At 32.1% G+C, this 15,559-nt stretch overlaps 2 protein-coding genes across 2 annotated transcripts; one reads left to right on the plus strand and one right to left on the minus strand.

Moving 5' to 3' along the window:
- The first annotated feature begins 1,581 nt into the window (after positions 1-1,581).
- Positions 1,582-5,509, plus strand: LOC8286633 (mannose-6-phosphate isomerase 1). The gene is made up of 5 exons (XM_048375091.1): positions 1,582-2,322; positions 2,916-3,083; positions 3,851-4,063; positions 4,402-4,668; positions 5,015-5,509. Exons 1-5 carry the CDS (start codon positions 1,993-1,995, stop codon positions 5,327-5,329), a joined length of 1,293 nt encoding a protein of 430 aa, XP_048231048.1. The 5' UTR covers positions 1,582-1,992; the 3' UTR covers positions 5,330-5,509.
- A 1,511-nt stretch (positions 5,510-7,020) lies between these two features.
- Positions 7,021-9,210, minus strand: LOC8286624 (40S ribosomal protein S7). The gene is made up of 6 exons (XM_002531430.4): positions 9,027-9,210; positions 8,285-8,369; positions 8,112-8,185; positions 7,883-8,006; positions 7,500-7,682; positions 7,021-7,385 (listed from the first exon to the last, which is right to left on the minus strand). Exons 2-6 carry the CDS (start codon positions 8,357-8,359, stop codon positions 7,266-7,268), a joined length of 576 nt encoding a protein of 191 aa, XP_002531476.1. The 5' UTR covers positions 8,360-8,369; positions 9,027-9,210; the 3' UTR covers positions 7,021-7,265.
- Positions 9,211-15,559: the final 6,349 nt, after the last annotated feature.

Genomic DNA, 15,559 nt, shown 5'->3' on the forward strand with positions numbered 1-15,559 from the left:
TTTATTTATATCTAGTCTAAAAGAGTCCTTTTCCTAGATAGCAAGCAATTCAACAACACTCCTAAGAAAATTTTAAATTTTAATATATTTAATATAACTAGTCGCTTACTCATACGTTGCACGGACGTTATTATATTTTGATTATAAAATCAAATCGATGATATAATCTAATAATATTTTCAATATCTAATATTAAAATCCTCTCTTTTTTGCATACACCATACACTATAAATATTAATATTTTTTTCTTAAAATTATTTAAACTCTTAAAGTAACTAGTTCTTTTTAGTATTATAAGAATTTAAAATCTATTTACATTTCTAAGAGTTTAAAAAAATCCTTCTCCTAGATGGCAAGCTATTTAATGACACTCCTAAGAAAATTTTAAATTTCGATTATATTATACAATAAAATCTAATTCTAAAAATAGTAATATCACCTATACTTATAGTTTAATTAAAATTACTCACCACACGCGTAAATTATAATAATAGAAATCATAATATAAAATATTTGGCAAATTAGCATGTAATGTAATATTCATTAAAAATATTTAATTATTTTATAAGTATTTTTTTATTGTATAGTAAGAACTCAAAAATATATATAAAAACATATTGATAGCATGAAATAATGCATCTGCAATAATTATACTAATAAAGTATTATAATAAAAATAATTTTATAAATTAATATATCAATAAAATAAAAAATAAAAGTACCACACTTTTTTTGACTTCTTATCATTAATTTTTATGAAAATTTGTAGTGAGTTATTTAAATTTCATTTTATATATATATATATATATATATATATATATATATATATATATATATATGGTGTGAATAATTCATCAATTTTTTTTGTAGGATTATGGATGTATAATAAGATTAGTAATTACTAATTAATTAAAAAATATTTTAGTCAGTTAAAAAATTTCTCACTTCTTTGTACTTTTATAGATATTAATAATTAATAATACTAATTATAGATTTGTATTATACTAAAAGTCAATTAATAAATATTTTTAAAATAATTTATGTACTATTGCACTAATAAAATTTTAACTTTTAAAAATATTAACTTTTTAAAAGACACGTAAAGTATTTAATATTATTATTTTAAAAATTATTATAAACAATCTAAAAATATTGAAGACTTTATTAAATTTTATATATGAGCTCAATTTTATAATTAGAAGAATGATAATTGCTAGACAACGAGCGCCTAAATTTCTAATTTATCTAAAATTGTTTTTTTTTTATATGTGGCAAGTTGTTTAATTTTCATATAGATGCATTAAAAGAAAAGGAATAAGATATTTTACAAAAGAAACTTATATATATATATATATATATATATATATATATATATATATATATATATATATAAAGATATAACATATTCTGGATATATATTTATATTATATTAAATATTAATATTAGAAAAAGAAAGTGCTAGTCTCCAGTTATTTATGTATGATAGAAGGAACGTAGGTAAGTCATTCTCAAACACAAAAAGCGAGGGTTAATTTTACTGAGACACGAAATTGCATGCTCCAGTCCAAACATATTATTATATTTTGTAGTTTGATAGATTGGAGGATGAGTTTCAATGGAAGAATTTACATTGTGTGCTGTAAAGGAGATTTCTTGAGAAGAAAGTACGGGTAAATAAGGGTACAGAAAGCAAGAATTTTCCAAAGAATAATTCTAGTCAGATCAGACCCCACAATTCAATATCTATCTTCTCTCTCACTCATCTCTCTCTCTCTCTCAACTTGTTTTTGTTTCCCTCTCTATTTTATATCCTTTCAAACTCTTCAAAAACCAGCAATTTCATTTTACTTTCTTTCAATGGCCATCCTTTTATTATTCCCATCTATAAAGATCCCTCCTTTTTCCCAAATTCCCTTCCATTGAAACCAGAAAAAAAGAAGGAAAAGTTACCTTTTCTCTCTATTTCTTGCTTCGCTGCATATTCCATTAACCAATGGACGCTGAATTGAAAAACCAGGGACTTAAGAGACTGAGATGTTCAGTCCAGAATTATAATTGGGGTAAAATTGGGTCTGATTCTCAGGTCGCAAAGCTTTATGCTCTGAATTCTGGGTCTGAAATTGAAGTTGATAAGCCTTATGCCGAGCTTTGGATGGGGACCCATGATTCTGGGCCTTCATTTGTTGTGGAAAGTGGTGGGGAGAATGGGATTGGAATTGGGTCTCAAAGTCTGAGTTTGAAAGACTGGATTGCTAAGAATCCTAATGTGCTTGGTGATAAGGTTCTTGATAAGTGGGGTTGTGATCTCCCGTTCTTGTTCAAGGTACACAATTTTTTTCTTTCTGTTTGTTTGGGAGTATGAGTTGTGTTCTTTATAATTATTGGTTTTTGTTACAGCTTTGTAATCATAATCTTACAGGGGAATTTTAAATTGTGTGGCATAATTTCTTTCTGGGGCAAAATCTTGTCTATGTTTTTTGGAATTAGGTGTTATAAGTCTTACTAGCAATAACAGGATCAATGGTTGCTCTTAAGATTCTAGTCAAGGAACGCCTATTATCTTAGAATAAGGGAAAGTATTAATTCTTTATGCATTCTGTTTCTCTCTTCCCTCCTCCCCCCCACCCCCCCCCCCCCCCCCCCCCCCCCCCCCCATATTAACGTTTGAGCAAGAGTTCATGTTCATGGCAATAGGTGGTTGTTTGTGGGTGCAAATTTGTTGCCATTTCAAAATTTTGACTTTTGACTTTTATTTTTTTAATAATTGTTTGCAATTGGAACGGAATATTTATGTTGGATCATGCGGTCAATTAGTTTTCTGTGACTTTTGTGTTTTAATTTTATGTGCTTGGTGAAATTTCAAAGATTTGGTATTTGGATTTTTTTTTCATGATTTTCACTATTTCTTTTTGATAGGTACTTTCTGTGGCAAAAGCATTATCAATTCAGGCTCACCCTGACAAAGAATTGGCCAAAATGCTGCACAAGTTGCAGCCAGATGTTTACAAGGATGATAACCATAAGCCGGAGATGGCATTGGCCATTACTGAGTTCAAGGCCCTTTGTGGTTTTATCAATCTTAAGGTTGTTCATTGATCTGCATAACTGAGTTCTTGAATTTAAAACTCTTTAATAGGTTTGTGTTATAAATCATTTTAAAATTTAAACTATGTTGAGGTCATTGAAAATGCAGAATAAGCAAATGGGTTTCCTCGAATTGTCTATTTTTATAGTCTGTTAGAAGTTTAAAAGATGATTAAATTGCACAAGTTTTTACTAGAACTTGACTGATTTTTCTCTTCTGACAATTGTCATCAGTATTCATCTTGTGTGATATATAACTGCAATAATGTTTCAGCTCGACAGAGCTCAATTCCATGCGACCATGATTAGCTCTATATGAGATTCATGGGGGAATATAAGTTATATTTGAAGTTCCCCCTTCCACCTTTTGTTTCTCAAGTCTATGAAACAATTTCCTTAGTATCAGCCATCTTTGTCTACTAACCAGGCATGTGTTCTTTTTTAAGTAGTCATGGTCAGGCTGAGATTATACATATTCTAGTATTTCTTAAAGTCTACAAATATCCAAAAATTACTTTAAATTTTGCATGGAAAGTTTGCAAGGGGTAAATCCCCACATATGTCTATGAGGTCTGGAAAAGCATTACAGCTCTATCGTAATCAAATGTCACAGGAATTTCTTTATGAAAGACAAGAACTTTCTTTTTCAATAAAACTGTTCTTTTTAACTACTTTTACTTTGTGCTTGTGCGGACATTGGCTATTGATTCTTTTGTATTTTAAATTCATATTTATTTATGTGGAGCAAATTGCTTTTATTTTTTCAGGAGCTCAAAGCTGTTCTTCAGAACATTCCTGAGATTGTAGAACTGGTTGGCACTGCAGATGCAAAACAAGTCTTACATGTAAATGAGCAGGATGGGGAGGAAAAAGTAAAATCAGTTGTGAGATCAATATTTACCCAACTCATGTCAGCTAGCAAAGAGATGATAACAGAAGTGATATCTAAATTGAAAATTCGATTGCACATGGAAAGCCAGGTCACTTGAGTTTTCTTGCTTAATGCTATTCTGTAGGAAATCTAAGTAGTGAAAAGTAGTGCCACCTTTATGAGTGATGAAGAAGTTACCATCTTAAAATGTATCTCTTCATCTATTGAACTAGGGTGGCTACATTATGAACTTGATAGTCAGATTAAAAGAACTGCAAATTAAGTGTGTTGATTTTATGATAGGTGGATAAATGTAATTTTTCTTGTTGATGGGGCCTATATCTTTTAAATTTTTTGTTGGTCCTTACTGAGATGTTTTGTGCAAGTTCCAGTCATCTTATTGAGCTTTCTTTAATTTCAGTCCAAATCTTTTCTTTATTGCATCAGGTGAGACAGTTGACAGATAAGGAACAGCTGATCTTGCAGTTAGAAAAGCAATATCCAGCTGATATTGGTGTCATCTCAGCCTTCTTTTTCAATTATGTGAAGTTAAATCCTGGTGAAGCATTATATCTTGGTGCAAATGAACCCCATGCATATCTTTATGGCGAGTGCATTGAATGCATGGCAACATCAGATAATGTTGTGCGGGCTGGCCTTACTCCTAAGCATCGGGATGTCCAAACTCTTTGTTCAATGCTTACATACAAACAGGTGAAGTAATCATTCATGTATTTAGTTCAATAGTTTCTCCTGTTATTTTGAAGTTTCCTCCTATGTGATAATCTTGTTGCACTTTGTTCATAAAATGACATACATTGGCAATAGCTGCTATAACATTGGGTGGGATATGGTCTAGCTTTCCTTGGTAATTCAGACTATCAAGATCAATGAATGGCGAAAAATTCGTATTAATTCAGTGATAAAGTGCTTTATGCTTTGGAAAGGGCCAAGACAACAATTTAAACGATGTTACTGTCAAAACTTTCTTATTGTAAACTTTTGCAAAAGATTAGAGCAATATCATTCTGAATTTTTTTGTTTTTCTGGTTGTTATCAGGGCTTCCCTGAAATTCTGAAAGGGTTTCCACTAAGCCCATATATTAGAAGATACCTCCCGCCTTTTGACGAATTTGAGGTTGATAGCTGCATTCTGTCTAAGGGGGAATCAACAGTGTTCCCTGCAGTCCCAGGTCCTTCCATCTTTGTGGTCACAGCTGGGAAGGGAATGATGCACACAGGATTATCTAAAGAGGTTGTCGGTGAAGGGGACGTCCTATTTGCACCTGCCAACATCGAGATTAATGTAACAACTTCATCTGAGCTACGTTTGTATAGGGCTGGAGTGAATAGCAGGTTCTTCCAACGCTTGTGAATGGGAAGACAAAGCAGCTCTCAGTTTTAGTTTGGTAAATTGTTAGTTTGATTTATGCCTTATGCTTATTTATTGCTAGCATTAAATTATTCCTTTACAATGTAGTATAATTAATAATAGAACTTGCATGTAAATGCCATGAGATATAGTAAAGTTATACGAAGAATCATTCCTTTTCAAGTATTTCATCTCTCCCCTCCCCTGCCTTTAGTCCTGAAGGCAAATGATTTCTTGTTCTTCTAGAATTTGGTTCGGTTAAGATATTGAATAAGTTTTCTTATTCTTTTTTAAAGATCCAAGCTTGCCTACTGATTTTTTGTTTTTTTTTTTTTCTGAACTTGAAACCTTAATACCTAATCATCATCATCACCTCAAGTCTACTCCTGATAGGAAAATTAATTTTAACTTTGCATCAGTTTACCTTGTCCAGCCATTTGAGCAGTACTGATAACTTTAACAATAGTACAGATTTAAGGAGATAAGAAGTAATGGAATAAGATTCAATTTTGCCTTTAAACTATGCAGTTTGGTTTAACATGGTCCCTTTTTTAATTTTTACGGTCACTTTAACTTCTAAACCCTTTGAATAAGCTCTATATAAATTGTTTTTGAGAGAGTAAGCCAAGCACACCACGGAATCCAATTGACCGAACAACTTTGAGAGCCGGTTCAATCTAATCACTCAACTTGTTGTGTCTTGATCTTTAAAAAAATGATTGAATTATAATTTGATTTAATTATATAAATAAATTTACATATTATTATTTTTATATATTTTAAATTTTGAATTAGCTAAAGAAGTAATTTAGAGACTGATAAAAAAAGTTAGAATAATGGTATTAGATTATAAAACCTCATCAGTATTATTTTTTTTTCTATTGATAATACTAGTAACTTTTTATTTAAAAAGTTTCAGCGATAGTGATACAAAGTTGTTATGCCAGTAGTTTTGCAAACATCATATAACTTAAAAGAAATAAAGTTTAATTCAGCCTTTTTAACTTGTTGCTCATGTTTAATTTAGTCCTTGAATTTTGCAATGAGACTCAATTTGGCTATTTTTTCAGATTGTAAAGTTCAAAAGCCAGATTAAAACTTATTCCAAAAGTAATCCAATGGAACTTGGTGGTATCAGGTTGAAGTTTAATATCTCATTTATGGGAGGCTTTGTTAATAGAGATCTACCAGTTCCCCTTATAGCTTAAATATTACAAAACATTTACTACAAATAACAGGATATATTCAATCATGTGTTTTAAAAGGAAGGAAAATAAATGGAAATTCAGTGAATACATAATGGGCGAATGGCTCTTATTTGGTAGAACTCACTCCACAGTATCAATGATACTGCATCAAAATAGAATTTCCCTCTTACATTTTACAGGAAGACTCCAACCACCAGAAATAAAATAATAATATAACCAGCGTAAATTATAAATACCCATAATATTATTCTGATTTTATTCATTCATTTGTTCTACTCAGTTTGATAAAGAAAGATCATCACTACTGAACAATCATTTTATTCTGCATTTTGGGTAATATGAGAATAAATGACACAAAAAATAGGGTTCTAAGCAAGATTGCACTTCAATCACAAGTGGAAATTAGAGCTCTATAGATACATGCCCATTCAAGTATGAACCATTGACCACAGGCATATAATTCTATATGTAAAACTTCTACCAAGATTTGAAGAGTAGACATTTCCATAAACAAACTTTTTAGAAAAGCACGCATGTTCTATAACCCCCAAAATCCACAGGACTTAGATGCGCATGTAAATTCATTAAAGTTTTACCACCCTATGCCGCCAAGAAAAAGAAGATATAGAACATATTTAACCAAATTCAAGAATCAAAATTTCAAATAGTATCCTATCTGCTGCAATTATAAAGCTCTAGAAAAACAGGAACAAAAGCTCTCAATAGAGATCTCAAGCCTCTGTTATGGGGTATTCAAAAACTACATCTTTCCCAGTAAGCTTCCTGTAAACTCCAGTAAATGTTTCCAATTTGTACTCGGTGTTGATCCGCTCCTTGGGATCCAAGAAAATCTGAAAACAATGGGATAGCATTTTAGGAATGATGCAAGACACATGGATTCAAACAGTTGAAAAAACACATCCAGTTAGAATTCTGTTCTCTTCAGTTCAAGCATTCAAGACTACCTTCATAGTTTTGGAACCGTCTATTCTGTATCTGGTGCGTTTCCCAACAATCTCAGCTGGATAAACTACATCCTCAAGCATGGCATCATGCACAGCTGTCAGGGTGCGTGTGCGAGGTCGCTGCACAGCAGAACCTTTCTTCGGTGGACGCACGATCCTTCTGGTGGCAACCAGGACAACATCCTGTCAAGCAATGAAACCAACAATTTAAACAAAACCTCCAAATTTCCAAGAATTTGCTTCAATGCAAGCAGAAAATAACTATTTCAGCAAACTTAGCACAAAGCATTTGCAATTCAGGACCGTTAGACGGGATGACCTTTTAAAGAAAGATAAATGTCTATCCACTACTTGAAGTATCATTGAATCAAATAAAAAGTTACCTTCCCACTGAACTTCTTCTCCAACTCCCTAACAAGGCGAAGATGAATCTTGCGGTAAGCCTTCCTCAATCTGTAAGGAACATAAATAACAACAGCCTTGCGATTCCCAGCAACATCCATTTGACTGCAAAGGGGTTTCATCATTTAGAACTAGGTGGATAACAGCAAAAATGAAAAGGGACAAAAAACAATTCTTTCAAACATCAAATTTATGGAAGTCTGCACATACACTGCTGAGTTAATGAAGAGATCTTTTAGATCACTCTTCAAGTCCTGGCTGGTATTTTCAAGATCAAATATTGCCTGAAGTAGAGAAACATTTATTTCAATGTGAGTAAACTGCTTTGGGCCATAGAACATACTAATAATACCAACAATAACAATAAGCATTGACGAACCAACCTGTGCAACTGTCTCCTCAAATTCAGTGGGTTCAGCATCCTTGTCTTTACGGATCTTCTTCCATGTAGTGTACATCTTGGCAAGTCTAAGACAGACAGAACCAATATGTGAATTAATATTGTCAAATTAAATTCAGAAGGGTGGATAACAGATGTAGACAACTGCACAAAACCTATTAACTTGACATTCAAGTATGTGTCTTCCTATCTCCTATTCATTCTACATTATCATGAAATTAAAAATCAGAAAGAAAAGCAGACGACAAATTTAGAGCATTAAAAAATGCATTAGTTCTAATCCATTGAGCAACCAAATAGTTAAGCACATTATTTTTAATGTCACTATGCACTAAAATACCAAATTTCACATGATTAATCTGTACGTATTAAAAGAAAACTATTAACACAACACCTACAAATCTAGCAAATCACTGTACCTGAAATGAAACCAAATGATCGCAGCAGAATGAAATTCGACTAACAAGTTGCTATCTACTTTCATTTATCTCAGTAGCAACAAGACAACACATTATGTTAAATTCTAACTGATATTGCATTATCTCATTCACAGTGCGATGCATACAAGAAAACAACCCTAAATTAGGAGACAGACACGCATAACACATAACTAGTTCAATCTAATAAAGTACCGAACGGAACTCTTAAAACACAAAAAATTTAAAAAACGATTCGGTAATGAAACGAAAATAAAAGTGAAGCAAAGAGGATTTTGGATTACGAACCAGCGGCAGCAGCAACGACGAAGAAGTAAGAGATAGGTGCTGCAGATGCCGCGCGCCTTCAAGTGTAGAGGAGAGATAGACGGTGGGCTTTTGAGAGTTTAATATGGTCGTCGAATTAGGGTTGTTGTTTGCCCTATTCTTTTGACGGTCCAGATTAATTTCTGTTGTTCGATTCTGTCCGTTGATATTGTGAATGTTAAGAAATTGCACAACCTTTTCTTTAAGCGGCTAAAAGGGTTAATTTGCCCCATGAATTTGGAGCCGATGGACAATATACCCAGTTTTTAACTGTTTGGTCTATTTACACACCAACTTGCCACAAATTGTCACTTTATTCCACAATTCTATCTAGGAAAAACACTTTATAAGCACCAAATCTCGGAAATAGATATTGAAGGACTTTTAGAAATCCAATAATGAAAATTTGCTGTTGTTATCGATTTTTATAGAAATTTAATTGGTCAAAGTCTTGGTTAAGATTTTATGTTAATCTGATCAACCTATACTAATGGATCAAAATTTCCCTGAAAATGGTTATAATTGTGTTAAAATAGTTGCAAATGGTCAAAATTGAGTCAATTAAGTTTTTCTGAAAAGCCAGCCAGTGCATGATGTCAATCGGCTGTGTAGTACAATCGCATGGTTGTGGAGTGTCATTTTTTAAGATTAAGAATAATTGATAATTTTTATTATAGAAAATTATCAGTTTTGATTTTTAAAAGATTTTTGTTCATATTATCAAGATTTTAATCGATTAAAATATTTATTTACACTTAAAAATAAATTTTTAAATATCTTCCATTATCTTTTAATTATCAGTATCTAATTCTAGAGTTTTCTTTTTTAGCTATAAATAAAAGAGGAAACTCCTCGACAAGGAATTGACATTTTCTTGAAAAGATAAGGAGAATGTACTGACATTTACCATAATCACCTAAACACGCTAAAAGACATACACTTATATCCTAAATACACTAAAAGACATGCACTTATATCTTGATAAAATCATTTAATGATTGGATTTTATTAAATTTTAAATGGATATTCATTTAACTGAATATATGATAAAATCAATGGATTTAATTAATTATTGATATTTATTTAATACATTTAGGGATTCCTAAAATCCTACCTCTATAAATACATCATTGACCTAAGTTTAGGAAAGCTACATTGATTACATGTTACTATTACTAAAAATATTTAAAAACCTATGTTTGATTAAGTAGATAGTTTTTTTGGTAATTAGAGAGATAAGTCACTAAGAAAGAACTTAGGAATAGGAAAGTTTTTTTCTTGAACGATAGAATTTTTTCTCAAGCCAAAATAACACTAGATTCTCATCCAATCTTTGATTCAATCATCTCATCATTTTTAGAGACTCGCAGCTTAGCAAATTACGGTGACAACCTGAGGGTTCTAAAATCCAGCATCTTCTTCCCTTTTCTTTAATTTTATGATTTTAGAAACATGTTAGGATTGACTTCAATTGTTTTTATATGACTTATGTGATCAAATCTAGGGTTTTCAATAGTTTTATATGTTTTTGTAATGTTTATGCATGCTCAGTTTTGAATATAATAATATAAACATGTTGGATTTTGAATCTGATAATATGTTGTCTATTAGGGTTTGAATATAATGATTGGAATAATTAGGTAATATGTTAAATTTATTCTTTTGATTATATGATCATATTGAATTTCTAGGGTTGTATGATTAAAATCTAGGATCTATCGTGTGAAGTTTTATTTGCCTTCTATCAATTTTTTTTTATATAGTTTTTATGATTTCTAGCTTAATTTGATTTGTTTTGTTATGATTCTTGCTTCATTTTTTGAGTTTTTAATCATGTTTTTATCTTTTATGCATGTTAAATAAGCTTTTGGACGAGAGAGGATCGAGAAAAGATGCAAAACCGGCCGTTGCTAAGCCCTAGAGTCGGTCAGCTCTGTGCAATGTCAAATCGGCTCTGCACCAATTTTTGCCCTATTTTTGGATTTTTATGTGATTTTTGGCAATTTTTGTACACTGTAACTTAATTTATGCGTCTTCTTTTATTTTTAATTGTATGAGGGTTGTAATAGCTAGATCTAATTTTTCAGCACTTTACTTTTTTTTTTGGATGTATGCCAAATATCTACTATTTGATTGCCTAATTGCAACTAGGCATATAGATATTAGGCCTTAAAATTAGACTTTACATGAAAATTGTAGTCCATTAGGTTAAGTAGATAGTATATTATAGGTCTAAATTTAAAATTCATATAGACTTAGTGGGTTTTGCCATGCTTTAATTGAATTAATTGAGTCATATTAAATTTAAGATTTGAGCCTTTTCATAAAAAGTAGTCCATTATACTTAAAAGTTGGAAATCAAAGTATAACTTATAATTGGCTAGACTAAGTAGGCTTTCTACATAATTAATTAGTAAGTTAGGTTAATAACTTGGAGTATGGGATGTGCTTTAATAAAATGGGCTAGATTCAGGAGGACCTCACATGTTGTAGTACTTGAGTGTATATATAACTGCTCCATTTATAGAAAATAGCCTGTTAAATAACAAAATTAAGGATACATATACACAAATAAGGATGTTGGTTTTCAGATCCATTTCTAGATTTGTGACGTAAGCTTTCTTGTGGAATCGAGAAACGTCACTCATTAGTAAAAGTGTCTTGGTTACCCGAGTGTCGGCTCCCATCTCCATGTAGTTTTTGTGACTAGTTAGCGTGTTCTCAATTAAGTTGAAAAGCCTTGTAGCACTGTAGTCGCTAAAAATACTTGGGTGCATGCCCGAAACCGCTGCCCACAATTGGTTTATGCTATTAGTATGTTTTAATTTTTAAATTTTTATTTTTAAGTTTGCTAATTGAATGTTATTTTATTTTAATTGAATAAACATTATAATTAATGATTATAGTATAAAGCAAACTTATTATTTTCAATTAGAATAAATCACTATCAATATAATAAGAATGATATAGTGTGTTATTAGTTAAAGAAAATAAAACATATAGAATTATTTCATTAATAAATTCTATAAGATAAAAATGATTAAGAATTTAGACAAACAAGCATGTCTTTCAATTTTTAATTTTCTATTTAAAGAATGGAAGTTTAAAAACTAAAAAGATTAGAAAGGAAAAATAGAAAATATATTCTACAACTAAACAACCCCCTAAGGCTTTATATGAGAGTTGTAGCAATTAGAGTGAATTCTAAGACAAGGGTAAAATGATGTTAATTGAAGAGTCAACCCCAAGTACAACGAAAGTGACAGCTACTGCAAAAACCCCAGTGTAAGATTGACATCATCAAAATAAAAAGAATCTTATCTAACAAGCATTGATACCTACTTTGTTTTATCTATTCCCCATGAATTTTATGGGCTGCCCAAACTCATCACATTTAAAATCCCAGCCTAATAGTTCAAGTATTTTTCTTACTAATAACTTTAGGTCTTTTGATCCTTTTTCCACTTAAGTTGTGAGCCTCCTTTTCTCTACTCTTTGACATTCCAGCCTTAGGCCCATTTTAGAGACCCAAACATGGAAAAACTTTTAATTCCTCTAGACCCCTCTTACCATCTTAAGTTTATCTATTATTTTGGCTCAATTTATATTCCCACCTAATTTTGAGGCACACTCGAACTAAAATCCATACCATGTCTCACCAATTATGAGCCCATATGTTCTCATAAAAAATAAAAGGCTCTCATTTAAAGCTGAATTGGCCCACCTTAAACCCCCTCCTCTTTTGGATATTTTAGGGCTTGAGGTAAGAGCAAAATAGTTTAGGTGGAAAAGTTTAGGAAAAAGGCTCAAATTTGCCCCTAACGTATAACAACAGGTGCGGATTGGCCCTCTAAGTTTTTTTTTAGCCAGTTGCACACAATATCTCGCCAAATGGAGTTCTTAAGCCCCTTTTTAGAACGGAGCTGAAGAACGTTAAGTTCAAAATATATAACCATTACTAGGACCCACATTTAAGGAAGCAACTTAATAAAAGCGGGACACGTTTGCTAGGCTTCTTTTCCTTATGATATAAAAAAATAATTAATGGTGGGAGTTATTGTCCTGTACTAACTAGAGATTGTAACTTGCTATAAAGAATCCCAACAACCAACCTGGTGTAACTGTAAGGGCTAAATCAATCGATTGAAGCTCGTTTTTTCTAGCCGTAAGACATACTGAAATTATCACTCAACCATATAGGAAGGAAGTGAGTTACGGCTGTGTTTAGGTGTATACTGTGTTTGCAAGTTGGAGTTACCAGGTATGTTAAAGCGAAACATGTAGGTCTCATTGTTTTATTTTATTTTATTCTGTAATTGCTTTTTAATATTATATGTTGATGTCCCCTTCGAAATAGTGGTCCTTATATGGTGTAAAGTGAGTTAAGTATTGTGATTGCTTTAGCATTGCTTTATTACTTGAGCTATATGTGGTTGTATACACTACGTTTGCTTGCTATCATAAGAAAATGATTTTAAAGTTATTTTTTTATTTTATTTTATGCAGAATATCTAGTGTTGTGAATCTGTGATTTAACTATGGTAGTAGATGGCAATTACATCTAAAAATTGATTATCTAGATGGTGATATTGATATACTATATGATTTTGATTCCGACTTCCTCTGTTATGGATATATTAAGGATAGATATAGGAAGTTGCTTGGGTATGCAAATGTGAAATATATTTTTGTACTTGAACCTGGAAAAGAAATGGAATATGGATTGTATTTAGTTGAAGATGGTGAGGGAATTATGAGAGTTTTGAATTACATTAGCAAATACAATTAGGTAGGAGAAATAGATTTCTATGCTGATAACTCCAAAGAATTTCAACCAAATATTCTGAAAATTGAATGGAATGTTGATATGGATGCATCTAATGCAGACATTAACAATGAAATGCCTACACAGAGTAGTTATTTCAATCCAAATAATAGAGCTGATGCTAGTCAACCTGAGTCTATTGTTACTGAAGAACTTGTTAGTAGTTCCAGACCTACATACTATATTAGCAATGAGGAAGAGGATGGTGAAGATGACAGTGCAAATATAAATGAAAATGATGGAAGTGAAGAATCTAGTGATAAGAAAACTGATCATGAACAGTCTGCACCTAGAGAGAGGGTCATATATGATGAAGGTGATGGGCAAAGCCATTTCATGCTTGAAATGACCTTTGCTAATACTAATGAGGCTAGACAAGTAATAGCAAACTATGGAGTAGCTCTACGTGTTAAGCTAAAAATCAATCCAAATGAACCATTTAGACTTAAGGTTAAATGTATAAATAAGGAAAGCTGCCCTTTTGTGCTTTTCATTTCAAAAGATGGCAAAAACCCTGGATTAGCAGTAAAGACACTAATACCTGAGCATAGGTGCTTTAGGGATTTCTCACTCCCTAGTGCTATTGCTAGGTTTTTAGCCAATTATTTCAAGGGTAGGATTTACAAAAATCCTTCAATAAAGATAAAAAAAATGAAAGATGATGTAGAGAGCTTGATAAAAATTAATGTTAGTCTAGCTAAGTGTAAAAGGGCTAAGAGGATGATAATCCAAGAAATGGATGGGAATTTCAAAGTGGAGTTTGGTTATTTGGAAGCATATGCAGCTGTACTTAAAAGAAGCAATCCTGGTACAAAAGCAGAGATTGAGTTATGTAAGGAAGCATTGAAAGAACTGGTCCAACAAGCACAAGAAGAATCGCTTCAAGAAGCATAATAGCAATCGGTCCAAGCACAACAAAGAATCGCTTCAAGAAGCACAGAAGAATCGGTCCAAAGAAGCACAACAACAACTGCTTTAACAAGCACACCAGCAACTGCTCCAGCTAGCACACCAACAACTGTTTCAGCAAGCACAACAGCAAGTGCTCCAGCAAGTACAGTAACAAGTGCTCCAGCAAGCACACCAACAACTGCTCCAGCAAGCACACCAGCAATTGAAACTGCAAGAAGCTTAGGAGGATAGTGTGTAACAAATTCAAGGAGGACAACTGGTTTTGGATGTCATACAGGAAGAATAACTTATAATGTCAGAGAACTTTTCATACTTATTTTTTTCTTATAAATATTAGTTTGTGGCATGTTTCATCTGACATTTTAATATTCACAGCCTGGACAAACTACTGAAAGAGTAATTAGTGAAGATCTACAAGCAAAGGAAATGGAAACTGATCCTCAAACTAGGTTCCCAATACCATGTGAAAGAGACTTCAGAAGAAGCAAAGAGAAAAGGGATGCATCATCCATTACAAGGACAATTAAATTCACTAAAGATAGCTCAAAAGTTACATTTGCTACTAACCTGCCATTTGAACCTCTAGGACTGTAATGGAGAGGAGGAGTTGCAATTACCTCTTCACAGTTGCAAGCTCAAAAAGAGCAACTAATAGGCAGACAGAAAAAGAAAGGCAAGATAGTTAGTGATGCTACTACAACAGACCAATAGTTTACCATAAATTATTAGTTTGACTGGAGCACATTTCCTACATTTTTTGCTACTTTGGTGTTTTGTG

The sequence above is a fragment of the Ricinus communis genome, chromosome 5, assembly GCF_019578655.1.
Source record: "Ricinus communis isolate WT05 ecotype wild-type chromosome 5, ASM1957865v1, whole genome shotgun sequence".
NCBI lineage: Eukaryota > Viridiplantae > Streptophyta > Magnoliopsida > Malpighiales > Euphorbiaceae > Ricinus > Ricinus communis.